The sequence below is a fragment of the Melospiza georgiana genome, chromosome 5 (assembly GCF_028018845.1).
Source record: "Melospiza georgiana isolate bMelGeo1 chromosome 5, bMelGeo1.pri, whole genome shotgun sequence".
In the NCBI taxonomy this organism is placed as follows: Eukaryota; Metazoa; Chordata; class Aves; order Passeriformes; family Passerellidae; genus Melospiza; species Melospiza georgiana.
Genome location: NC_080434.1, coordinates 18,010,543 through 18,035,257, shown reverse-complemented (window position 1 = coordinate 18,035,257; position 24,715 = coordinate 18,010,543). Strand labels below are relative to the sequence as shown.

Below are 24,715 nucleotides of genomic sequence, written 5' to 3'. Positions count from 1 at the left end.
GTAGTCTGGATAAGAAGGATGAAGAAGGGCTTTAAGAAGGTTGAAGAAGGACTTTTTATAAGGGCATTTAGGGAGAAGGCAAGGCTTTAAAGTGACAAAAGATAGTTTAGATATCAGGAATAAATTAATTACTGTGAGCCTGGTGAGACACTGGTACAGGTTGTCCAGAGAACCTGTGGATGCCCCATCCCTGGAGGTGTTGAAGACCAGGTTTGATGGGGCTTTGAGCAACTTGGTCTAGTGGAAGGTGTCCCTACCCATGGCAGGGAGGTTGGAACTACATGATCCTTAAGGTCTCTGCCAACCCCAACCATTGTATGCTTCTATGATTCTATGAAATAAATTGTTCAGCATTATAAAAACGTTTTTCAGCATTATGGAAACGTGCTTGTGCTGCAGAGAAGGCTACCTACATGCTCTACTTTAAATAACAGGGGCATAGCCAGGAACTCAAGAGAAGCAATTTTCCAATTTTATATGGCACTTGTTAAGACCTTGTGTGCATACATTGTCCAGGTTTGTGCCTTTCTCCTTCACCCAGAAGAAAACAGACATTGACGTGCTTCTGTGAGCTGAGCAGAAAGTCACCAAGATGGCCAGAGGCTAGAGTATGTCACTGCACAAGGAGAGGCTGGGAGGAAGAGGATTTGTTCAGCCTGGAGAAGGCTAAAGGAGTTCTTGTTGCAGTTTCTATCATCCAAGTCAGAAAGTATAGGAAAGACTGATGAAGATTTGTTTTAGAGGTGTACAAGTATACACAGCAGCACACATGAGATAAAATATGGGAGATTAAAATTAGACATAGGGGAGAAAACCTTTTGCTATAAAGATGGTCAATTATTAGAACAAGTTGCTTTGAGTGTTTGGGGTGCTCTGTCTTAACATCTCTGTCTTAGAGATGTTAAATTCTTGATTGGCCAAGGTCCTGAGCAGCCTGCTGTAGTGGGACCAGTTTTGAGCAGGAGACTGGACTAGATGATTTCTGGAGGCAATCAGCATCAGCAAAGAACCCACCACCCCAGTGTGAGGAGGCACATTTCCATAATGCTTCTAGTTTATTTTTTATTATTTTGTCATTTTTTATATGAATGCCTTGTGAAATAACAAATATTGTGAAATATTCTTTAACTTGTCCTTTGGTAGAACTAAGCTTTCTGTAAAACTGATGCCTCAGAATGGTCACTAGATGGCTTGCTAGCCTAACATTTTCCTAATTCCTAAAATTCATGCAGTTTAAAGATGCATGGATTCTTTTTGTTGCTGGTTTTCTTGTTTTGTTGATGTTTTTGTAGTCTAAGTTGATGTTTTAAGAACCACTTTCATGTGTGCAAGGGGATCTAGGTTTAGTAGTCCTACAAGTTCTCCCAATGTCAGACTCTGTTGCTAGAACTGTCTTCAAACTGTTTACATTTGTGTAATGAAGTAGATTGTTGACAGAAACTGCATTGTGAAATCTTGTTTTGCCCATTAGTGGGACACTAAAACCAGCGTAATACTTGAAGAGATCTTTTTAATAGGCACGTTTATTTTAAGCTATTGATGGTTTGTAAAATTAGGACATCCTCACCTGGTAATGAGCCAGGGTCCAGAGGGAAATCTGTGAGGCAGCTTAATGTGCTCTCCATCATTACAGTGTTGCTTACAGGAGGCAAAACCTTCATTTGATTCTGGGGTTGTTGTTGTCACAGGAGTCTGCTGCAGCTCTCCTGGGCTGTCATGCTGCTGCTCAGGCAGAGAAAACAAAAGGCTGATTTTGCCTAACTTACAATGTATTAAAATCTGCTTCCAAAGTGATGTCTGATATGTAATGGACCAAGCTTTTCCTTATCAAACATAATTTCTAAGTGCTAGTTTAATTTGTCTTCGTTTGATGCGTCTTTGAGCATATGAATTATGCAACAGGCAGTGAAACTCATCACATCTTGATACTCCCTTAGTCATTTTATCTCTCACTTGTCAGCCTATTCTACTGCCTTTGTTTTTCTTTCCTTGGAGGTAGTGCCTAAGGTCTGATAAATGCATTAAAATTCCTGAGGTAACCTTGTGTTTTCCGCAAGCATGCCTATTCATTCTACCCTGCATATACTGGAAAAGTCAAGATAATTTAATTATTGTTTGTTCTCTAAGGGTGAGCTTTTTTTCCTCCAAAAGTAAAGCATTATTTTACAAAAGTTTCTCAAACACTAAAAAATATGTTTTAAATAGAATAGTCAGCCTCTTTTCACTGATTTTTTGCTACTGAATATCACTGGAACATTTGACTGGGTTTTGACATATTATACCATCCTTTGCTGGAGGAGACTCTTAACATTTTTATCATAATGACCTTCTCTCTTCTTTTAATTATGGTTTTATCTTTGTTGATCTCTTCAAACAAGTTTAAAGTCTTAAGCATTGTGGAGTGATAATATCTTGCTTAATACACATGGAAGAGCACTGAATTTTTTTTCAAATAAAAATATTTTGGTTATAGAGCTAGGTTTTGGTTCACTGCATATATATGCACAGATGATGTCACATTTAAATATTCTAAGAGTTAGGATATAGATGAAAATACTGGTGTTATGGCATTAGCTGTAGGAAATACTTTTAATGTGTACTTCTGTATTAATTTTCAGTAGAGAAGGAGCTTTATGTATTTTGCCTTCATGTTGCCATTTCTAATATGTCTTGTATAGTGAATAACTGAAAATCATAAATGCTTAGTCTCTAAATCTTTTCTTACTTCTTCAGCATATTAAAAGCATTGAGTCTGCCTTTCTACTGTAGATAATGTAGGCATTAAGAAGTCATAAAAACTTCATTCAATTCAACAGTTAAATATTTACTAGATAAATGTTATATGGGTTACTTAAGGTTTAGAAAAAAACCTCTTGTCAGAATGTTTCACTTTAGCCAGTCTGCTGGCTTGAGTAACTAACAATATATCATAATCGTGGAACAGTGCTGGCTTTTAGATGAGCAAAAATTGCATAATTAATAAATTCTTGCTGCTGTCTAGTGCAACATTAGAATTTTACTTCTTGATGTGTGTTCAGTGCCTAAGAGGCATTCTGAGCAAACATTAAGTTCTGTTTATTCCTTCTATACAGGACATTGTACCAGTGGATGCCTCTTATGAGGTGAAAGAGCTTTATGTGCCAGAAAACAAGTTACAGTTGGCCAAAACTGATGCTGAGTCTCTGTTAACCCTGGAAATAAATAAGGTATTGTGTGTTCAGCTGTCTCATTCCTGCACTTGAAGGACAGTCTGATCTGTTGCTTAGTGTAAATAGATGCAGCAGAAATACCTGCAGTGGTTACAGAATACAACTTGATAGACTTTTTCCTTCTTTCCCTGTGTGAAAGCAACAGCATCTGTGGTTTCTTTGTTTACTTACCAGAGATAATACATCTTCATACTTTCATGAATAATGTCTGGTATAGTGTTACTTAGTTTATCCCCACCCTGGAGCAAAAATCTACAGTGATTTCCTCCCACACTCCCTCCAGATCCATGGATGAAACCATGCCTGGAATGTCTTGTATGAGAAATTGTTTCTAGAAGTATTGCTTCCTTTTTTTTTAGTTTACTTACATAAACCATTTTGTTGTGAATTGTAATTGCCTAGAAATATAGGGGAAATCAATTACTACTTCTTGATTCTTCCTGTTGGTAGCCTTCAGCTGAACAACATTAACTTTTAATATGCATACCAAACTCAAACAATTGCAAAGACCAGCTCTAGTTTATTGCTTTTTTTGCTGATTAGAGCATACTTGTGCTGTGTTTCTAGTTTCCAGCAGAGAGAATATAGAAAAGCATGGAATAACTTGATCAGCCCTATTCTTATTTTGGTTAAATACATTATTTTTCAACTCAGAGCAATTAGATGAAGCTGCTTCTGGCTGTGTTTTTGTTCTACTTCATTCATTTTTCTGTATAACTAAGCCTAAAAACAGATACAGTGGATGAGTTTTTGCACTGGCTTTTTGATGGTATTACTAGAAGTTAAAGCTAAGCATTTGATCTAGGAGCTGGCTAAGCTCAGAGTTCAGCATCTATTGTGAGTAGACCTTGAAGGATTGAGGTGACCTACTAAGCATTCAACTAGGTAATTTTAAAATTTTCTTGGTCTTCTACTAGTAATGAATATTGATACTTCCTTTCACATTTTTCTATTTTTTTCCATATACATTTGTTTAGAACTATTAATTGCTTTGTTGAGGAATAAATACTTAAGGTCACCATTATTAAACTTCAGTAGGGTCCCTTTCTAAATTGCTCCCTATCTGGAAAAACAAATAATTTCTCCCTCCACCCCCAACCACCGGCTTGTTAAATATCAATCAAGATTCTGATGCGACTTTGGGAATAAATTGTGTTTTGTACTTGCCTCAGTATAATTAAACAGTGTAATAAAATTAATCATGCCCTTTGCAAAAGAGACTTGCACAAGCAAAGCCTGTCCTTGTCAAAAACTTGACCAAGTCTTAGTAATGCACATGCAGAAATAATGGAGACCACACACTAAGTCATAGTGTGACTGAGTGCTAAGGAAGGAAATTCTGTGTAAACTGATATCTCCTGCTAAAACAAGTACTAGTCCAGAGAGAATTTTAGTTCTGGATTGTCTCACTAGTTTATGAAAAATAATTATTTCGCATTTCTTTAAAGATTAGACCTCTTAATATTTACCTTCATAATTCTGATTTTTTTTTAGTGGTAATCATATATATTGTTATTGTTTTTTCTTCTTCTTTTTAACATCTTTGTTATTTTACTTTGTTAGATAAAGGAAAGTGGGATTCTTTAATTTTACTAAGATGAACTTTATCAAGATTTATAAATAAAATTTGTTGTTGTGTGTTTGTTGGTTTAGTTTTTTTAACACATGGAAATTTGATCCAGTGTAGAGACTGGGAAATAGCCAAAAATATGAACAGTGAGGAACAGGTTTTTTTTCCTTACTTGTAGAAACTTTGAATTATTTGTGATTAAAAATGGTAACACTGAGAGATCTTCCATTTGTACTGTCCTGCATTTTAGAATTAAAGCATGATCTATTATGATTAATACCTGATGCCAGTAATTAAGCAGCAACTTTTATCTGCTCTAAGTCTATCTGTCCATTTCTTTACAAGGTGGATATGCAGTGGGTACAAGTGCTAGCAGAAGGTTGGGCAACACCCCTGAATGGCTTTATGAGAGAGAGAGAATACCTCCAGTGCCTTCACTTTGACTGTCTCCTTGATGGTAGGGTAAAACACACCATTTGTAAAACTGAGCAAACTAATCATACTTCCAAAATATTTTTGATGCTTTGCTTTCTAGTGGTGGTGTGGTAAAACATTATCAGGCTTGTGCACAACTTCGGGTCTGGGATAAGGGAATAGAATATTATAAATAACCAGTTTTAAATGTGATGGTTTTATTCTTTTTATACCTACCATCATATTAGAATTTGAATATTTTGTCTTTTTGCCTTTACAAATTTTTTTCAAATATCTTAGTTTCTGAAAAACATTTAATTCTAATTTGTTTTGAAGAAATTTATCTTGCAATTCCAAATTCTAATTTAATTGTTGTTTAGCTCTGTGACCAAAAGATTTGTTTTGTATTAGTAATGAAGGAAAGGACAACAAACTGACTTGAGTGCTGGAGCTGTTGCAAGTGTGAAATCAGAATCTGAGTATGAACAATTGTCACGTGTAATTGAATTACTGTAATTTCCAGGGATGATTTAAATGAATAAATTTTATTTTGCATTACCAGTTGGCTAAGAACTTTGTTAAGATAGTAAGTCATAACATCCTTACATTTTGGAGTTTGATTGTGATCCTCTGTCATTTTTCATTTATTCCTCTTTCAAGGCTGTTTTACTCCAACCTTTTTCCTATATTCATGCTTCCTTTTGCATCACTCTTGTCTTGCAAATAGCAGAACAAAAAGAAGTTGCTTTTCTCTCAATTCTGTAATACAGTAATCTGTCATCCTTCTTATATTTCTTAATTTCCTTTTGTCTAGGTGCGATCCCAGACAGCATAATGCCATCCTGTTACTTTGCAGTATAATTTTGGGCTGCTAGTTTTGTTCTCATTTCATTTGCCTTCTGTACATCCATCCAGGTGAAAAGTCCTCTGCAGATGATATGCAATGCATTCAACTGCTAAAATAGCTTGTAGGTCCTAGTCCTGTCCTGTAATTTTCTGTAAATCAGGATTTTTATAAAGCATTTAAGACCTTGTATGGGTGAGTGTTTCAGATATAACAATGTAACAATTTTTTAAACTTCTTTTGCTGTTGTTTTGAGTACTTCGTCTGTGCTACAAAAAATACAAGTAATGAAAAATAGCAACTTATTTATGGAAACAATTTTCAGTCCTAAGTTTGGATAAAATCATTATGTTCCTCTAAATGTCCTGCTCCTGATTTTCTCTTTTTAGGTATCTACTACAGCACTTACATATGCAAATCTTTTTAGAAACATGTGATTGCCTTAAAGCTGCTTTGCTAGTTGCAGCAATGGCAACAGTTAAGTCAAAACAACACTCTCAAAGTTTCCTCCTTGCTTGTATGTTAGTTCTGGGTCCTACAGCAGCAGTCATTTTGCAGGGCTTTGATTCTGAAGAGAGGGAAATGGTTTATTACCTGCAGTGCATCTCATCCTTTGGGCTTTAAAAGCAGTGTTCGTACTGACTGACTTCTGAGCTGTGGAGAGCAGTGCAGATGTGTTGATAGTCTCCCTTTAAAGGTTAAGTTGTCTGGAGAAGTCTCATCCTGACACTGTGCTCATCTGTGATTTAACAGACTTGCCTCACTGCCCTGCCTCAGTTTCTTATTTGTGCAGTCGCTGAAGAAAAATGTAGAAGATATTATGTATTTATTTGTTGGTTATGGACAAAATAATCAACAGGTTTGACATGTCTTCATACATTGAAATATTTATTTACTTGTCTGCAAAGCAATTTTTTATCCTTTTTGGGGTGTCAAACCACTCTGTGTGACTGCTGCCAAATTCAGTTTTATGACCTAGTTGCTTTGAAAATAACTGGGCAACAAGACTGAATTTAGGAGGAGATGCACAGCATGCATTATATATTTTGCATTATAAAAGAAGGGGGATCTATTTTTCTCTTAAACTTTTTATCCAGGTTTATAATTTTTAATTTCTTAAGAAATTTATTTTCCTAATAAAAAATGTATTGCTTAAATTATAGCAAAATTAGCCTTATTTTAGAGTCTTTGCAAATGCCAAAACCTCCATTAACTTTAAAGGGTCCATGACTTTTCTCCTGGAGACCACACAAAAGTTTAGAACCCAGGCCTTTGTAGAAGACTTAGAATATTTACTCTGCTGGGTTTCTCAAACCTCACTCTTGTAGAAAAGAAAAAGAAGACTTCAGCATCTGGCAGTGAAGTAGGTACTTAAAAAGAAGGACCACACAACCTTAAAATTCAGCTACATTGCCTTAGTTTTAGAAGTGAAGTAGCTGGTAAACTTTCAGCTGAACAAACTATGCAGAATGTTTGCCTGATTCAGCAGTTTTTTCTGGAAGGTAAATGCTTGAATCTGAATACAGTTTTAAGTATACAAAAAAAGTTACCTTTTGCAACAGTTCAGTTATGCATGGTAACTACTTAGGTACGTTTGTCTGCTCCTATTGCAATGGTTTTTTTCTTAGGGGCCCAAATTGTGTCTACTGAGAATATGATTTCCTTTCTACTAATTATCCACTCCAGTAATAATCTTGTCTTATATTTAGATGATTTATTTTAAAATGTTATTTGTGTATTTCTACTTTTTATAGAGATTCTTAAGAAAGGTGTTAAGTTTCCCAAAAAGCAGTATCCTGCCAGTTAAAATATTTTTGTGCAGCTCTAAGTACTTGCTGTGTATTGTGTTTGAGCTGTATTTTCAGTACAGTGTTCTCAAACCTCAGTGTACTCTTTCTCAAACCTCAATGTTTGCTCAATTTTATAGCATGTGTGTCTTATGGAAGAATGAGTTCATTCTAAAAGTTGTTTAATCCCTGTTAAATTAAGTGTTTCAACTACCTGTCATGTAATACACTTACAGCCTTAAAAGTAAGATGTTAATTAGGTAGATTTTTATAACAACATCAATGACTGTTACTAGGGATAAAGGGCTTTTTTCCTTTCCTCTGCAGGGGGAGTTATTAATCTGTCAGTGCCTATAGTGCTAACAGCTACTCAAGAAGACAAGGAAAGGCTCGATGGGTGCACAGCAATCGCGCTGGTGTACGAAGGTCGCCGCGTTGCCATTCTCCGTAATCCCGAATTCTACGAGCACAGGAAAGAGGAACGCTGTGCTAGGCAGTGGGGAACCACATGCAAGGAACATCCCTACATCAAGGTGTGTGTTTGAAAGTTGGAAATCCAGTCCTGTTCACTGTACTGTTGTGGAGATGCAAATTCAGTGAAGTGCATGTCTATGATTGATGTACTTTGACAAAAAAACTACTCTGAAAATTAGTTAAAATATCTGAGCAGAAACAAAGGTATTTTTTTTCTGTGCAGCTGTTCAATAGTCTGTACTTAGTGTGAAAATCTAATGTCAATATGTACACATGAAATGAATTTAGAAGTGTACTGTAGAATCTGTGCTACAGAAGAGGGAACTTTGCCCTCCAGTGTGCCTAGGAAACACATCCCTCTGTGTCACCAGATGGATCATCAAAGCTCCTTAATCAGTGGATATATGCATTGTGAAGGATATAAAACTTCTTTTCTGCCTCCATGTGGTGCACGTGAGACCTGCCTGCTTTAGATGTTTTTCAAACGGGCCCTGTTCCTGGAGAGTTCATCATTTAGCTCTCTGGGGAGTAATTTCCCATCCAATGTGTTCGTTATGTTTTATTATCTTGGCCTTGTGTATGTCACACTGAAATGTTCTAATTGTAACACACTCACCACAATGCTGTGTTGGCTTATGCAAGCTGATGTGAATGTTACATCTCAGCTCTGCAGAGCCAAAATATGTTTATTTCCCCATTTGTCTCTGAGGTATTTTTGTTTACAGGTTATGACATAAATTAGGTGAAGAGAAATCAAGCATACCTCAAATTATGAGCTTGCTCTTGAAAAAGGAAAGCCTTTGAAAAGTTGTAAAAGTATCTGTATGACTAATAGAAGATTTTTAAAGCCCTTGATGTATTCTGTGATGTTGAAGATAAGATTATCCCTTTATTGAAAAATTAACCTAGATCTAATAACTTATAAGAAAATCTTGTGCAGACAAAATTTGAATGACTTATACAGAAGATAAGGAACTATGTTCTTATGCCTGTACTGGGGTGTATAGCAGTAACATAACAGCATGTTAATTTGGTGGCTATTCTTAATCAGAAATATTTGGGTACCTGAGAGATTCTGTAGTGCAGATTTTTCTCATCCTTGTACCACTATCACACCTTCCCTCCACCTTTGTAAGCTGTCAAGATCTGGTATTTTCTTCAGGAAGGGAATGGTTACTGTGAGATCATTTAATTCCTGCAGGTCAAAGAAAAAAAAAATTGAAAAATCACACCTAATTTTCACACCTTGGTTTTTAGGTTTAGTATGTAGTATCTTCTATGATATCAAGATTTATTATCATTTATAATTGCATAAGGCTAAAAAAGTTATCAGAAATGTGTATGAAACTTGAAAGTATTTTGATTTTGTCTTCAAAAGAAAATGCATTCTTAGAAATTAAAAGTTTCACAGTAATGTCTGTGTCTCTTTGTAGAGTATGTTAAGCAGCTTGCCATAATTATTTTTTGATAAAGCATGAGGTGATATTTAAAGATATGAAAAGAAGTGTAGTGACTGTCCAACATCTGTTACTTGGGTAAACTGCTACCATGAAACAACTCCAAAAGCTCTTCTACTTCAAAGATTGTGATTTTACTTGTAGATGAAAATGGGTGAATAGTTAATCAGAATTGTTTTGTTTGTTACTTTATTCTTGACTAGAATCTTGTAAAATACAGAGTTCAAATGCTGCATTATCTTCTATTGCAGCATTGTAAATCTTGTATATTAGAGATTACAAAAGCTTCAATAGCATTTGCTTTGACCAGTAACTATTAAGTGTGCAACTTTGTTGTATTGCTATATTGTAATTAAATTTTAAAATATGTAGTAATAAAAATATATGCTAATATATGCTAAATAAATTGTAATAGACCTTTCAAGACTCTATCTTTGTTTGTCATGCAGTGTTGGTTAATAATATTGGCTATTTACATTTCTTTATATTATCTCAATTTTGAAAGAAAGGCCTACTGAAGGTTTGTGCATCTCTCCTGTATCATGGGATAACATGTCTGGACTATGCTCCAGTGAATTTTTTTTCATTTTTTAACACTGATGCTTTACTTCCAACTGTCAAAATTAACCTGGAACACAATCCTTGGTAAAGATGTGTCCCCATTCAATGCTCTTGATAAGAGAAGCTGATAACTAATCCTGACATGAACTTTGTTTTTTTTCTTAGATGGTTATGGAGCAAGGGAACTGGCTTGTGGGTGGAGATCTACAGGTCCTTGATCGTATTTATTGGAATGATGGACTAGATCAATACCGCCTCACTCCGGCTGAGCTAAGGCAAAAATTCAAGGAAATGAATGCCGGTGAGTAAATTTTTTTTGCTTGCTTTCTTCCTGCAGAGGCTTATCCATGTCTGCTGCCACCAGTGTGGCTGGCATTGTTTCAAGGGTGAAAATTTTGAATGCTCTTGTAGGCGCCTTTCTTTGCTTTTAAATGAAATAATTTTTATGATCTGAGGAATTGCATTGCCTAAATGCATAACAGAAGCTGGTAATGCCTGAGGTTCTGAACTTTATCTTTCCATGCACTGTAGATATGTTAGTAATGCAAGAAAAGATAATGTTAAAATGTGGTAAGTTGTGATTTAAAGATCATGTTTGGCCAAAACTACAGATGTATGGTTGAATGGTGCACTTTCATGCTCTGCTATTTTTAAGTCTGTTCCATGCTGCTTCTGGGAAACAAGGCTTATGAAAGTAGTGCAGGTAGGCTGGTGCCAAGTTTCTTTCCAGCACAAGAAATAAAACGTTTTTTTTCACAAAAGTGGTTGTGTTAGGCAGATAAGTAAGAGGCTGAGGAATGTCATAAAGCAGAGAACAAACATGCTGCTTTCACTGTGGCAGTGACTGGCAGGCAGCTGCACTGGTAAATGTGAGGAGAGAGATTAAGAATGCAAAGCACAACTGGTCCTGAGCTCCTGTCATTGTTCTGTGTGGTCTGTAGGTTCTGTGTAGGAGCTGTAGGTCTGCAATATCAGTCTTTTGGCTAACCCCTAAACAAACACGTATTTGAGATCTGAAAAATCCCTGTTCTCTAGGTTTCGTTGGTTCCATGTTGGAGAATCTCTCGTTTCAGTGGTTTTGCTGTCTTGCAGGGCACTCAAGTTCATTTGAATTTGCAGGAGAGAGGGAAATCCTGTGGCAGGGTTTTTCATTGAAGGGTTTGTGACACTCTGGAATAGCAGTTAGTCTTGCTTGGTTCTTACCATGCTTAAAATCTTCTAAACTAAGGCAAAGGAAACTTAGTAAGGAACATTTAATCCCCTTTTATGAGTTTTGTTCCAAACAGCTCCATTTGTTCTCTTGATGAAATATTTAGCCTTTAAGATAGGTAGCATAGTTTTATTTCTTAGTAGAATACAATACCCTTATGCAGGTGAAAAATCCAAATAGAAGTTGGAGAAACTAGAGTCATTCTGCAGAAAATTCAGAAGTTAAGGAAGCTGATTTTGTTTTGTACATTTGTTTTTAATTAGTTTTTCTTACTAAGTGTTATGAATATGAGCGAGACCAAACTTTCTCTGGAGAAAGAGGTTATTGTTTATTAAAATAGCTGTAAGGAACAGAGTACCCAGGATAAGCCCAGGCACCCACAGAGAGAGTGAAAAACAGAACAGTGCGCTGCCCCCAAGTGCACTGGGTTCTCCTCAGAAAACAAGTTTCCAAAAAGAAGAAACACCCAACCCACCCAAACTTCCCTCATTTATAGCCGCCTTTGAATCCAGGATTGGTCCATTTTGGATCTGCATGGTCATTGGTCCATTTCCAGGCTTCCCATTGGTCTTTAATGCCATTCATTCTGGACCAATTGCTCCTGCAGGGCTTTGAATGATTGGTCAGATCTTCTCTCCAATCCCTCTTCGACTTCGTCTTGCCCTGCCTGACTGCCCTTCCACCAAACTCTGGACCCTTTTCGTAGAACTTTTTAATAATCCCGCCCACTCTTAACATAATACAATTAATATAATATAATTAATATAATATAATTGAACTATACCCTAATTTAACATAACTTTTACTTATAACACTAAGTACAGGGATTTTGTAATAATTGATAATTCTTCAATGACCTGCGAGCACTGCTATTACACATGTTTAATAGACCTCAGAGAAAAACATACACTGAAGTTTTTTCCATGCCTGTACACCTCCTGATAAAATAACTTGCTTCCCTTATATCTTTTGTCTTGTTCGTTTTTCCTCCCCAGATGCTGTCTTTGCATTCCAGTTACGCAACCCGGTGCACAACGGGCACGCGCTTTTGATGCAGGACACTCACAAGCAGCTTCTGGAACGCGGCTACCGGCGCCCCGTTCTGCTCCTGCACCCCCTCGGGGGCTGGACAAAGGAGGATGATGTTCCTCTCATGTGGCGCATGAAGCAGCACGCTGCAGTGCTGGAGGAGGGAGTCCTGAATCCAGAAACGACAGTGGTAGCTATATTCCCTTCCCCCATGATGTATGCAGGACCCACTGAGGTAAATACATCAGGAGTTGAAAGTGAAACAAAACCCTTTTCATAGTGCACGAAGATATTTTGCGCGACATCTGATGTTTTGTGTTGTGTTGTTTTAATGGAGGGAGAGACTAATTTTGCTTGAGAAAGCAGATTATCAAGTCTCTGTCACCATCCAAAACATTATCTTCTGAAGAAACGTCTATATTGGAGGATTTTGCTGGAAATGCTGGGAGAAAATATTGTGTTTATAGGTTCCTTTCTTTACAATTACAAGGATATGATAATAATTTAATCCTTCCTCCTTTTTTTACGGTCTTTTTTGGAAATAATTATAAGATCTGTTAACATACCAAGTGATTGTTCTGAATGTTAAAAATACTTAAGTTTTATGATTGTTAAGCAGGAAGTTTATATGTTAGAGGGGCATTCACAAATTAAGAAAAAAACCAGTCTGTTTATTTTTTGGCAAACTTAATTCAGAGAGAATTGTTTCAAGACTTTTGTATGAAATAATTCTTTGGCAACACTTTGTTTAGGAGCCAGGTCTTGGGTTGGAGTCCCTAGAGGTTTGTGGGAGGCAGCAGAAAGAATAAATGTTCTTAGTTGAGGACAATTCCTTGAGGGGATATTGATTCTCCGTCTCATTCCTTTTTCCAGGCTCTGAGGTTAACTCTGGGGGAGCCTTTTTCATAGATAGGAGATCTTACCAGTGAAGTTAAATTAGGCAGATGCCACTTATTTTCTGCTGGCCAGTTGACTGGTCAAACAGAGCTTTTTCTGCCTTTCAGTCCAGAGAAAGAACTGCAGTCCTGATCTAGTGAGTGAGTTCATGTGGGGAATCTTCTGCTGCTCTCCATAGGCCTTTAATGAGAATTTACAGAAATCTTCTACGTCATTCTTGTATGTGTGAGGAGGAGCAAAATCCCCATTCCTTATTCTGAACAGGATAAATTTTTTCTCCTTACATATTTTTCTCCTCCTGTGACCTATGAGGTCATTTACAGTGACCTCAGAGTACAGCCTGACAGTAATATTTGTTCAAGTAATAAGAGAGATTCTTTCTTTAATAATTTTCCATAGGTTATTTAAAAGTCATTGGTACCCTATCTGTTTCTATAGCATAAATGATTTACAGAAGAACAAGCAGCTGGTGATATGGTTATCTACAGGACGGATGTGTTCTTCCAGTCTTTAAAAATCCAAATGGACAACTTTAATATGTGTCAATTTAGGATTTTTTTGTATTTTTAACATTACTGACAAGTGCCTTGGAAGAAAAGCAAGAGTTCTGTAAGGGAAAGCTGTATCAAACTGTAATAAATTCACCTGCTTGGGAGAGTTAATCTATTACAAGCATTCATGTGCAGTGTGTACCTGGTTTATATGTCCTTTGGGTTTTAATGTTCATGCAGACAAAGTGTTAGTTCTACCTTGAACAATATCCTTGCCACATGTACAAGTTGAAAATGCTGAACATGGGTGGTTTTTCATTCTGAATGTGTAGATGGTGCTGAAGTAACTTTCTGAGTACCTAATGTGCAGATAAAAAGGGGATAGCATGTTTTAGCTGTAAGTTTGATGGTGGTCATCTTAACTGGTTCTTTATTATGTTGTGGCTCCATAGTAAAAATCACATCTGATTAAGGAAAAATAGTAGTTACAGAGTGCATGGCCATTTTGAGAGCCGCAGTTTTGGAGCCTTTTCTTCTGTTAATTGTTTTTGCTGTCTCTGTTGTAGGTTCAGTGGCACTGCAGATCCCGGATGGTTGCAGGAGCTAACTTCTACATTGTAGGGCGAGATCCAGCAGGGATGCCACACCCTGACACTGGGAAAGACCTGTATGAACCAACCCATGGTGCCAAAGTGCTCACAATGGCTCCAGGCCTCCGAGCACTGGAAATTGTACCCTTCAGGGTTGCAGCCTATAATAAAAAAAAGAAGTGCATGGATTATTATGACTCTGATCAGTAAGTTGCATTTTCATTTTAAGAAAATTCTGAGCAATAGCGGCCTCTTACCCCTGCCCACATAAAAAATTTGTTCATAACTAAATTTATATTGCTCAAATATGGCAGTGTTGAAGATGTGATTTTAAACAAATGTAGCTTAATTTCAGCATGATTTGGTTCACAGTGCAGCTGCCTGATCTAACTTTAGCTGCCACATGAAGACTCCCCAGGTACTGGAGTTTCTCTGATTCTGGAACATAATGACACAGATTGGTAAATCCAGAAAAAGATATTATTATTTATTATAATGGTAAAATTAGCTTTCTTTCTAAATAAGCTTCTCAGGTGTCAGGTGTGCATCAGATAGGAGGGAAGAGACACAGTGAGAGTGTGCAGCACGGAAAAGAAAGTGGACAAGATGGGGTGGCAAATACCTATTTATTTTCTCTATTGGTAATAAAGCACAATGATGCGCTGAGAGCATTCTGTGTCCCAGGGTTTTCAGCTGTTTTGTTGGGTTTTTATTTTTAATCCAGTTACAGAACAGTTCATTTAATCTTCTGTATGCATACTTCAATGTTATTTTTCCCTTGTGTGGGATAGCAGTGTTCAAAACTTTGTGTATGTGTTGCTCTGGTGACAATGAATAATACTGGGAAGATGACTTGTCATTTTAATTTAACCCTCTTTATTCAGATTATTGACATGTACTTTTGTTTTGCATCAAACTGCAGTTGAAGTTGGTACTGAAATGCAAACTTCTCTGGGCAACCTGTTCCAGTGCCTCACCACCTTCACAGGAATGAGTTTCTTCCTAATATCTAATCTAAACCTACATTCTTTCAGTTTGAAGTCATTCCTCCTTCTCCTATCACCACATGCCCTTGCAAAAAGTTCTTCTCCAGCTCTCTTGTAACTTCCTTTAGGAACATGAAGTTGCTATAAGGTTGCCCTGGAGCCTTCTCTTCTACAGACTAAACACTCAGCCTGTCTGCAGAGGAGAGGTGCTCCAGCTCTCTGATCAAAGTTTTTGCCCTCCTCTGGACTCACTCCATCAGATCCATGGACTTCCTATGCTGAGGTCCCTAGGGTCTGGATGCAGTACAGGTGGGCTGTCACAACAGTGGGGTAGAAGGGAAACATCACCTTCCTGGACCTGCTGGTCAGGAAGATCTTTCAATACAGAAGGATCAAAGTGAAGTAGTTTTATTGGTATATCAATTCTTACTAAATTAGAATAGTAAGGAAGTAGCAATGTGACAGGCCAAAATTCAGAATATTGATTCTCTGATCATCAATACTGTACTCTTAGTAGGATAGATGTGATTTGAATCAAGTAAAATTATACCTCTGTCATTAAGTGTAGCAAATGATTAAAGAGAACCCAAACAGCTCTGAGATTTCATTATAAAAAGCAGTGGGAACAGATTTTGCCTTTGGTCACAGACTGCACATCATGTGCGCCCTTTTATCCTTTCACTGTGTCTATAAAGCCTTGATTTGGGGCATTTTTTTCCATGGTTCTCTAAGTGTCATGGAAAAAAGGCCATGCTGCCACTAATGTGTGCAGTTCTGCCCTGGTGCTGCCCATTTGTTTTGTCCTTCCCTGGATGCTGTTTGTAGATGGGCTGGTGTGTGGCAGCAATCCTCTAGGTGGCAATGCGGACACGTGCAGGCTTCCGTCACTGCTCTGCCTGCCAGACGAGCACTGTGGTAGGCTCCAGACAGACTCAGAGCCTGGGTGGGTGCAGCTGGCTGCCATCCAAGATAGTCTGTGTAATGCTGAAAATGTGGCAGACTCCTGGACCATGTGGTGTTTGACTCTGCAAGGAGGATGGCAGGGAAGAGAGATTGCCTGGAAACATGAGATGATCAGTGCTGGTGGAAGACCCTTGCATGTGAAATAGTGATGTTTGTGGAAATATTTCCTGAGCTCACTTGGTGAAAAACACAGTGTGAAAATGTGGGAAGGAGGGTTGTATGCATAGAAGCATTGCTGTGACTTGTATCAGAAAAGGGTAATTTGGTTATCTCTTGCACCTTTCTCAGTTTTTCGAGACTTGGACATCTGACAGCCAACTAGACAATTCCAGAATTTACATCACTAATGAATGTGTGGAAGCTTATGGCAAGGGGGTTTCCCTTGGACTGAGCTATAGCTGGCCTTGTGTCTTAGCTGCTGGGTGTGGTTATTCTTTCCCCATGTGGTCATCTCTTCTGTTCTTTCAGGCCTCCTGGACTCCTCTGTCTGGGAGGGTGCTTGTGAGAAGCCATAGTAGACCCCATCTGCTGCCTTGAGCGTGTCTGTAATTTGGTAGAGTTGCACCCACACCTGGCTTGGGAGCAAAGACATGCAGAGATTTTGCAGTTGGGCTCTTTGCTGCCATTAGTGAAATACCTTTTGGCTTCTCAGGGAAGTCCTAACATGAGGATGGTGGTAGATGAATCTTTGGCTCATGGTGAGAGGTTGCCAAAAGCTTGGTCCAGCTGCCAGAGGGATGTCTGAAAAGCTGTGGCTACAGAATTAGCGGTGGCAGAGAGTTGATTTGCTCAGCTTTTATGAGAAAGGTGTAACACTTGCTGACAGCACTCCTTGTATGCCTGTGGGGATGGGTTCAGAGGCTGGGTCACCACTGGTCAGCTGCCTCCAGTAGGGTGCTGGGCAACTGTGTGAGACCTGCCTGTGCCTGAGCTGCTCATGACCTTGCTGGCAGGCCTGGGAAGCACCAAAAAGCCTACACTGGCCCTGCCTCCAAATCAGTGCCAGAGGCCCTTACTGCTCTGGTGTGCTGCCTGTGATATTGTGCTTAAAGTCTTCTGCTCCCAGAGGTGACCGCACAAGCACAGTTTGTGGAGTTGGTGTAGAAGGTCAGTTTGTTTCTCACTTCTGTTAGTACCCTCCAGAACATGTGCTGCCCTTGGGGTTTCAGTTGATCCAGTGGCTGCTTGGGACCAGTGTGGAGACTGCTGACTTGGTCAGGATCTTGTGCTGCTGCTTAACAGTGCTGAGCTGCTGTGTGGGAGCTGAAGTCACTTGGCCCCTGTCAGTAAGGAAAGGCAGAAATACCCTGGTTGCATTCAGGATAACAGCATTGTCTGTGAGGAGAGGGGGTAAGGAAAGACTGACCTGAAAGCATTAATAACAGCTGCACAGCAAGTGTAGTTGCAAAGTGCTGTGCAAAGCTTAACTTTTATAAAATGTTTAAATAAAGTTACCCCTTAGAACATTAAGACATATGAACAACCGATGACTTAGAATTATATTAATGTTTTACCTCATGAAGCCAGCACAACTTTAAATTTGTTTCTTGGACATCTTAGAACTAGGTTTAGCACCTCATGAAACTGAACTCTTGAAACTTATTTTTTGAAAAACAATTTGTCTGAAACTTAGATCTAGGAGAGTGATTTGACGAATGTATTTGAAGTGATGTATAGCAGCACAGGTAGAACTAATTTAATTTTCTTTTCCCTTTGGTCAAAATGAGGATGATTAAAATAAAATTTCCATTTTTTGCTCAAGTCAGATAGAAAGCCTAATCTGAGTTTCTGTGTGGGAAGCTTGAGCGTTTCCACTTGCATAGAATTCTGAATTAATGCATATAAAAGCTAGCAGGAATATTATTATAGTCCTTATCAAAGTTTTTGCACTTTTATATTTTATAAAATTTTTATCTGTAACTGAATATATGCAAATGTGTTTTAGAAAAGCTTATAGGAAGAACTCTAGTTATAATGGATAATTAAATTGAATGTCTGACCTGTAAACAACTGGTAGAGTGAAGTGTAAAGAAAACAACCAAAGAACCAAGAAACCAACAAATAACACCCCTACCCACCCACCCCCCCTAAAAAAAAAGCTTACCCAATGCTGAAATTCCTTCAGAAAATCAGTTAGTGAGATTCTTCAGCCAAAAAGGCCTCACACAGTTACCACAGACAAGTGTAATTTGGGATTGGTGGCTTAATAATAGAAGTTGGTTTTGGGAGCAGAGATTCCCAATTCTTTATGGAAGATCAGTTCTATAAAATGCAGCCACAGACTGCTGCTGAGAAAAAACGCAATTAAGAAAGGAAATTAGTCTGGCAATTAAAAAAGCCACAACAGTGTCTGGAATTAAATTACTTTTTTTTTTTTTTTTTTCCTGAAAGAAAACCAAAGAGAACATTTTGGCTAAAAGAAACCCATAAGTAAGGTGACTGGAGCAGATTGTTCATGCTGTCTATAAAATGTAAATGAAGCATGGGTATCTGTGAAGAAGAGAGATTTTAACTTTATATATTTTTTTCCTGGGACCTTTAATATGGTTGCCATTACTGCTTTAATCCTATAAAATCATACTTATGGGGGAGCTGTTCCAACTAAGTACATACTGTTCTCAAATTAGTTTTTTAAAGTGATAGTAAGAGGCTGCAATAAGCACACTTGACTGTTCTCCCTAATTTAGTTATGTGAAATATGGTTTTTCAATTACCATCAGTACATAATGTAGGATACACTGAAGCTCTGCATCAGGCCCGGAGACTTTAACCCTCCTGCCAGTCAGAAAGGAATTAGGAAAGGATTTGCTTTGCATATGTTGACATTAATCACAATATTGTGTTCTGATTTTACAAGTTTGTTCCAGGGTGGTTGGGATTTGAACCTAGCTGGCAGTAGCTGGTTCATTCAGCATCATGGGACATTCATTCCCAAGGCACAGTGTAGACTTCCTGGAAGAGTTACAGAGTAAGTCATGACTTGATGCTGCAAGGGCAAGTTTAAATTCAGAGCAAGTCCTTCTAGAAGGAGTTTAAGGTTAGAATTAGACCCCAGATAAGGAGTCTGTGAATTGTCCCAGAAATTAGTCTGAAGTCTAGTAGCTGAGTGGAACATCACAGTTGTTTTGAAGACAGAACAGGGTGAATAAGTCATGTTATTATTTTATTTCCCTATTGTTCTATTTGCCTAAAAAGAAAAAAAAAAAAGGCAAAACTGTGAATGAATGGTTTGTACTTTCATCATGAGTCTTGTATTTAAGAGTAATTCTTTAAGACCTTGAGAGCATCAGACATTGCCCTCCACAGAGAATGGGAGTTTCTAGAAGATCATTTGGACATACCTGAGAGAAGGTCAGGGTTCCCAAGATTATGACTGATTTTTAGTCATCTTTAGTCTTTCTCCAGATGAAAAATCTACTATGTAATGTGGTCTATACTTAGATTAAATTTGTAGGGAATACTGAAGCAGAAGAAATGTTCTCTCCAGTTACTGTATTAATGCACTATTGACACCTCAGAGATCCAGCACAGGAGGTTCCCTGTAAGCCTGTGGCAGTCACTTCCTCCTTGCAAACTAATGATGTCCTTGTTTTGCCACAGGACCTGTTAGGTCTCTGTAATCCCTGTCCTCCATCAGTAAGAAAATTTCACAGTGTGTGTAGGTATGGTTTTTTCCATACTGTGAGTGTAGTAGAGTTCTAGGATGCTATGCCTCCGAGCAAATACCAGTCCTCAGTGTGAAATGTGCCAGGACTGTTTTTCTGTTGACAAATTTTTGTTGTGGTTCTATTTCTGCTTTCTTTTCCTCCTTCTTTTTGGAGAATGCTTTTAATTGCAGTGGCACAAAGTATTGTGTTAGTACCAGTCAAACTCAATTGGCACTAAAGTTAGTGTCAGTCAAACTCAATTGGCAGTAAAAAGTCAAGTTAATGTTAAGAGTATTTAGTAGCATCAAGCATAGCTAAAAGAAAGCTGATTCCACCAGCTACTGAGTAAAATTTTTAAAGGCACTTAAAATACCATGCTCAGAAAAGGCTTGTGTTAAGTTTCATTGAGGGTCATTTCAAATCTGACAAGAATGGGATTTGAATGATTTTTTTTAAATAGCATCTTTAATGGTGAAGTGTTTCCTCCTCTCATGTTCCACTCAAATCCACCTTATATAGACTAACTCTTAATGTCCTAAAAATTCACTCTGAACGACATTTCTTGGTGACTCCTTTTACTATCTCCTTCTACTAAAGCAAGTTACTCATCCTGATATGTTTTATTTCAAAATGCTTGTGGGCCACATGCCACAGTGGTCACAGTACTGATGAGGTTTTTCTCCTTAGCAGGAATTTCAGTTTCTGAAATTTTATTGAAATTTTTAAATGCTTTAATTTTTTAAAAAAGGCAAAAATACTGTCTTGTTGTGTATATATTGCCAAGGCTCCATTTGAATAAGAATTTTTTTTAAAGAAAAACCCTTTCAAAACAGACCTTCAGGATAATGTGAGGACATAATTTTTAATTTTTAATAGCATTTTGGAAACATTATAACATGCTGAATGTACTATGTTTCTGATCTGAAGCTCACTCACTTTTTTCATTTCATTTTTTTATAATTTCTATAGATCTCTTCAGCTTTGTGTTTCTCTCTTCCTTGGTATCTCTGCTTCTTACCTGCTTTTTGTGCAGCTAGGGATAAGAAGCAGCTAAAGGAGTTGTATGTGTTATTAATGCAAACTTCTATGACATATCTAAATGTAGTAGTTTGGTAGCATTATTTCACTTGCAGGGTATGGGACAAAGTTGAGTGCTTTTCTGAAATCTTAAGAAACAAGTGGAAATAAAGCACCTTTTTTTTTTTTTTAATGCTCGAGCTTTAGTGTGGAGAAACCACACATGGAGTAACTTCATAGTACTTGCTTTACTCTTCTCTTCCTGATCATCTGAACACTTGGTATTTTTTTGACAGAATTAACCAGATTTATCACTTCCCCACATATATTTTATAAAAATAGCTCTTTGCAAAGCACTCAAGTTACCTCCAGGCAGTGTTAGTGAACAGCAGACATCTCTCTGCTAAGGCATAAAATTTTCAGATGTTATAAATAGCAGTGCAAACTTTTTCTCCCATGGAGCTACACCAAGTTTAATTTTTCATTTTTATGTGATTTATATTTTGCAGGACTAAAGCACAGTAGGATTTTTTTGTCTTGTGACACTTCAGGAACCCACAGTCCCAAATTTAGAGCAACAAGAAAAGAGCATGTATGGCAGTGCTGGTGTGTAAATGTATACAGCCCAAATCAAAAAGTTATGGGGCTAGTGTTATTGTGAAAGGGAACTCTGGAATGCTTTCTGCATCTTGCTAACTTCCATACCCTACTGAGCATAGACCAGCACTTAGAGCCAAGTTCTGCCCTCTGATGTGCACACTTGGCTCCTGTCTCTGTCTAAGGCATTTACATCTGAGATCAATACTTGGTTTTTATTTCAAACAGACAAGTAAAGAATGAGTAATTCATACATGTTGCAAATTGAGCAAATGGCATAAGTAAAATTGTATATTGAATTTAGAAATACATATTTTTTTCCTTTGGAACATTTAATAGAGCTCTGGCATTCCTGTCTTGCTTTTACTTTCAGTCCTGTGAGGAGCAACTTAATTTGTGGAGCTTTTGCTGCTTATGACTACATACCTGAGAAGTTAATAATAATTTAGAGTCTTATGTAAACAATGGTAAACAATCCTAATCTGTCTTCAGTTTTTTTCATTTGTCCAACTGAATTTTGTTTTTTATGGGAAAAGGTGTCTTTAGGGGAAGGTATTTTTATTATTCCATTGCTTTTCTCTTTATTTTGAGCTGTATATGCCATGCTATCAATATGCATAAATATGTATATGTGTGCTGAGTGTCTGGCAAAGGCACAGCTGGGAAGCTTGCCTCTAGATACTGAGGCTTTTACGTTCTCTGTTCTCCAAACAGTGCCACTAAGATGTACAAATTTTTTTTACACATTCTCTAGTGGCACTAAAATGACCTCCTTGAACCAGCAAAGGAACATCCAGCCAGCTCATCAGGCTGGTCTCCTGCCCTGGCAAGGCAAGGTGTAAATCAGGATGGCTGCTGTTGCCTTGGCAGAGGGCTCAGACAGTAGGTAGAGTAGATGGCTCTCCTTCAACAGGAGTTTGTTTCCTCACAGAGAGCAAGCCAGACTGAATTCAGTCCACAGGGGTTCAGTTGCACCATGCTGCTATATGGTAGATATTTTTGCCCCTGACGAGGGTAAGGAATGATGAGGAGGACTCCATCTTGTCAGAAGGCTAATTAATTACTTTATTATACTATATTATTCTATATTATATTACACTATGTTACATTACATCTAAACTGAATCTGCCAAGCACTCCACTGCGCTGAATCTTGTGACTGTCAGCCAACAGTTCCAGTACACACACACCTGGATCCAGTTGGTCAGTGAATCAAAGCACTCACACCAGAATCCAGTTATCAATTCGCTTCAGGTAAACAGTCTTCCACAATGCATTCCACTTGTGAACAAACACAGGAGCAGTAAATGAGATAAGAGTTGTTTTTTCTTTCTCTGAGGTTCATTCAGAGAATGTGAAACCCAGAAGTATTCTTGGTAAGAATTGTGCCTTGCTTTTCTCTGTGAAGAGAAATGTGGCTACACTGCTAAAACCTCAGGAGTTACCAAAGCTGAATATTGTAGAGGATGTATATTCCTGAGATTTACTGCCATTGCTGGCCTTGAAATGACAGCTGCTATACAGCATTATACGCCCAAGAAAAAAATGTGTAAAATATCAAGAAAGTAGAAGGAATATGAGCAACTTTGCCTGCCTTTAATGTATGTTCTTTTTTCCCTCCCTTTTCCTCCACCCCTACCCTGTCAGCCATGAAGACTTTGATTTTATATCGGGGACCCGCATGCGCAGGCTGGCTCGGGAAGGACAAAACCCTCCGGAAGGCTTCATGGCTCCCAAGGCTTGGACTGTGCTGACAGAGTACTACAAATCCTTGGAGAAGGCTTAGGCCTCTTATTAACTGCAGATCAACCTTTGACGCCTGATTTATTTACGAGAAGGGGACCACACAGTCACCATTCATGTTGCTTTGTTGTGGTGTCTGTCAGGAAGTTCTCTGAAAACAGATTCTTTCTTCCTAACTTAGCATCATTCTTTGCCTGCCCTTATGGGTTCTATTATGTCCTGGCACCTAACTAGCTGCTGGTTTTAATGTCTTCTCTTTTATTACAGTTAATATTCATGCAGTAGGATTTTTAACTCCTGTATTTTTTTTATATTTTACTGCCTCTGTCCTGAGTTCTGCAGCTGTTAAATAGATGCAGCTTTTTCATATGTTTAAGCTCCTGGGTAGTGTCTGGTTTTAGTAGTTTGTAGGAGAAAATGTCAGACTTAATCTTTTAACTATGGATAGATTATCTATAAATCAAAAAAGTAAAGAATGTTTCAAAATGTCTGTAAAAGTGTCTTCATCTTTATCTCATTATTATCATCTCCAGAAGCACTTAAAATTTATTTCTGACTATGTAATCAAAAAGCAGAAGGGTTTTTTTTTTATGTAGCATAATTAAAATTTTGCTTTCTTTGTTTAATTTTGGAGTTTATTTAGTTGTATGTTGATTCTCTTCTGCTGTGGACCTGTAAAGGTGGACAAGTAATGAATAAAAGAAAATACCTAGTTTTCAGTTTCAATTGTAACAAATTCATATATTGTTTGGTTGCTCTCATATATGCTTACTGCCACAGGTGTCAGTAGGGTATGTTTTATTTCATTTGATGTAACTTACTGGTTTTTGAGTCCAGATATGCTTAATCAGCCTACTACAACTTTTAAAAAAGCATGGCAGCCCAAACTTAATTTCATGTTTAATAATTGCAAGAAAAATAAAGAAAATCCTTAGATTTTGGTATTTCCTGTGGTAAAAATGCTTTGTTCAGATATTAATTTTCTGTCTATTTTTCAAGGTCTCCAAAGAGTAATTTTTGTGAGTTAGCTTTGCTTGCTTTAAAGGCAAAGCACATGTTCTTTTAGGATTCTTCAAAAATCCTGAAGAAACATAAGAAATGAAAAGTAAAACATTTCTTCACATGTAAAGTAACACTGGTGTCTCTTGGTGTCTTTTCAAGCATTTGCAAGTAACCAGTGGAGCAGTCATAACCTCTCTTAGCTAGAAACTACCTCATATCCTTGTCACA

At 37.7% G+C, this 24,715-nt stretch overlaps 1 protein-coding gene across 1 annotated transcript in view; it reads left to right on the top strand.

The window, feature by feature from the left end:
• The window catches only part of PAPSS1 (3'-phosphoadenosine 5'-phosphosulfate synthase 1), a 39,974-nt gene extending 15,529 nt beyond the window's left edge, over nt 1-24,445 (top strand). Inside the window, exons 6-12 of the mRNA XM_058024524.1 lie at nt 3,093-3,206; nt 5,125-5,236; nt 8,152-8,357; nt 10,482-10,617; nt 12,522-12,790; nt 14,510-14,739; nt 23,390-24,445. Coding sequence (XP_057880507.1) covers nt 3,093-3,206; nt 5,125-5,236; nt 8,152-8,357; nt 10,482-10,617; nt 12,522-12,790; nt 14,510-14,739; nt 23,390-23,528 — 1,206 coding nt within the window. The 3' untranslated portion in view covers nt 23,529-24,445. The remainder of the gene's footprint in view (nt 1-3,092; nt 3,207-5,124; nt 5,237-8,151; nt 8,358-10,481; nt 10,618-12,521; nt 12,791-14,509; nt 14,740-23,389) is intronic.
• Nucleotides 24,446-24,715: the final 270 nt, after the last annotated feature.